This window comes from Nicotiana tabacum, chromosome 11, assembly GCF_000715075.1.
Source record: "Nicotiana tabacum cultivar K326 chromosome 11, ASM71507v2, whole genome shotgun sequence".
Lineage (NCBI taxonomy): Eukaryota > Viridiplantae > Streptophyta > Magnoliopsida > Solanales > Solanaceae > Nicotiana > Nicotiana tabacum.
The window spans coordinates 70271409-70274153 of record NC_134090.1 but is presented as its reverse complement, the minus strand read 5'-3'; the positions used below and the strand labels follow the sequence as shown (position 1 = coordinate 70274153).

At 37.0% G+C, this 2745-nt stretch overlaps 1 protein-coding gene across 1 annotated transcript; it reads right to left on the bottom strand.

The window, feature by feature from the left end:
* Positions 1 to 1644: 1644 nt before the first annotated feature.
* LOC107767947 (uncharacterized) lies at positions 1645 to 2352 on the bottom strand. The gene has a single exon (XM_016587053.1). It carries the CDS (start codon positions 2350 to 2352, stop codon positions 1645 to 1647), a length of 708 nt encoding a protein of 235 aa, XP_016442539.1.
* Positions 2353 to 2745: the final 393 nt, after the last annotated feature.

The following is a 2745-nucleotide window of genomic DNA, read 5'->3' as shown; positions in this document are numbered from 1 at the left end:
AAGGAACTAGACTCGGCCTCAGATAACAATCTGCAGTTGACTATAGAAATTGATATCTAGCTGGAGGGTCTGCTGCTCCGAACGGCTTGAGTCTCAACCTTTAGCTCGACTACAAAGAATCGATCCGTCTGTTATAAGCTTCAATCTTGGCTGCCGAACCCTATAACTTTCTTCACTTCATTCTCCCGGAAGAGCCCTTTCGATTTGCTTGAAGATATTTGATGATAGAAAGAAAAACTTGAGAGGGAAGCTTAGTTCGTCCAAGAGAAATATTTAAAACGAAATTCCCAAAGTTTCAGCTTATAAAACATAAAGTTTGGCCGACTTAACCTTGGAGGTTTCACGTGTCCTGCATGCACTTAGGCACTGCGCAGGTCCGTAGTAAAAACCATATAACGCTTTGTACTGAGGTTGGATTGACGAACGATTTAATTGGTTGGAAACTAGATTCAGATTCCTTTAATTGCGTAGGTAATGAACCCCATGAACTTTTATACCTAGGAGAGATACGTGTTTGAAATTGGGCCATGCGCGAACTTATTTAAAATTTTGGTCTGTGACGTAACCCCGGAAGTACGAGATATTACATCATCTCTCCCTTGAGATCATTTATCCTCTAATGAGAGTCATAACTAAAGAAAAGGCTAACTCTAGGATTTTCTAAAAGTTTCGGTAGAATTTCCTCTGTGAATAGAACTATCTCAAAGCCTGTCAGCTAGCCAAAAGCATATATATGCCTCTCACGTCACAATGCACAACACACTGAAAATGAGCAAAAAATATTACGTGGCCCTTTTTGGCCATACAAATTAATAAATAGCTTACCTTCAACTTCTTTTCTCACTATTCTTCGCCATACTCGAAACATACCACAGTTGAAACACAGGCATTGGTACATAAGCACGATATATACACGAAACCCGAATACGAATTTAACTTTAGACATAAGCACGACTTGGTGTGTAAAACATAAGAATGATGGGACATAGACATGGATGATGTAGAATATGAATAGCATCTTGACTCTTAGATCATGAACATAGAGCGTAAATCTCGAGCGTAGGCGTGCCATGAATACGTCGACTTTGAGTAGGGTACATCTGACATAAGTAACATAGGGTAACTTAAACGTATCTCTTTTGGAACTGAAACATAGCGTTGCCTTGAATCTTATCTTACTCATTCCGAAACTTAGATACAGATACCTTGCTTTTCGTATCATCTTTAAGCTTCCGTATAACATTGTTTTGAACATTATTCATAACTCTGATTTCTCTAAATAAGCACGATAGGCGACAAATCATCGACACATTCGTTCCTATAGTTGCACGGAATCCTGAATGTACTGTCATCACAGGCCCTTTGGCCAACTTTTTTACGATGCTTTGAACGTATATTATGAGCATGGGGTAAACTTTCTTTTCTTCTCAATTCGCGTAACGTTCTTCCTAACATTATTCTTATATACTCTTATGGGGTTGTGATATTTATGGAGCCTGGGTGTATGTAACATCATACTGAACCTTTGCGAAAATCCTCCTCAAAGCTTATAGATAGATAGAACACATGATTATGCATTGGTACTTTTGGTTCCATCTCCCTCTTAGTTCAAAAGCTGACATTTTATAAAGACTACCTCAAATGTTAAACATGCCCCTTTGCCATACACTTTTCTTCAAAACGCGCATTAACAACAATAGCATCAAGTACATCCATGATACGGCCAAACATAAGAATAAAATTGTTAAAGGATTTGTAGTGAGAACCCCATCGAGTATCACCAGCTCTAGCAAGTCCTAGTTCTTGAGTCAAGACCCTACCGGTTTCTAGCTCACTTTTACGTAATGTTTCTCCAATTTCTTCTACTTGAGACTCACGAAGTTCATCTCTGCGCTTGAAAAAAGCTCCTACCATATTCAGTATATCGAAAACTAATAATAAGAGTTCTTGCACTTCATCACATCTTCTAGAAATTGCAACAAGAGTTAATTGAAGTTGATGAACAAAATAATGAATTGAATAAGCACCTTTACTTTCTCGTTGCATCAAGATTTTAAGTCCATTTATATATCCTTGCATATTGCTTGCTCCATCATAACATTGTCCACGTATATGAAATGGACTTAAAGAATGTCGAGCAAGTAAACCCGTGATTTCATTCTTTAGGGATGAAGCAGCAGTATCACGAACATGAACAATACCAATAAACCTCTCCATCACACTTCCCCTTCTGTCAACATAGCACAAAACAATAGCCATTTGCTCCTTACACGATACATCACGAGATTCATCAACTACGATGGAAAAGTAATCACCATTTAAATCCTCAATGATACATTTAATTGTTTCCATTTTACATGCAGTGATATTATCCTTTTGAATTTATGGATAAGTTAATTGCTTATTCTTTGGAGCTCTTTTAAGTGCATCACCAACATCTTTACATCATTTAGCATGCCATTTAAGAAGTTCAATAAAATTACCTATATAAACAGATGATTCATCTTCACGATGTCCAGAAATGATAGTTCTTGGTTCAAAAGATATCTTATCACATCAACGACAACTTCTAAACGAGTCCGATATTCTATCTTTTGTTGATAAGATTGTTTAGCAAATGCACTTTGAATTGATTGTTTTTGTTTCAACAAAACGTTAGCACTCTTGACTGATTATGAATACTACTTGGTCCACCAATATGCATATCAAATCTGTTCTTCTTATTCCAACTTGCAAACTCTATAC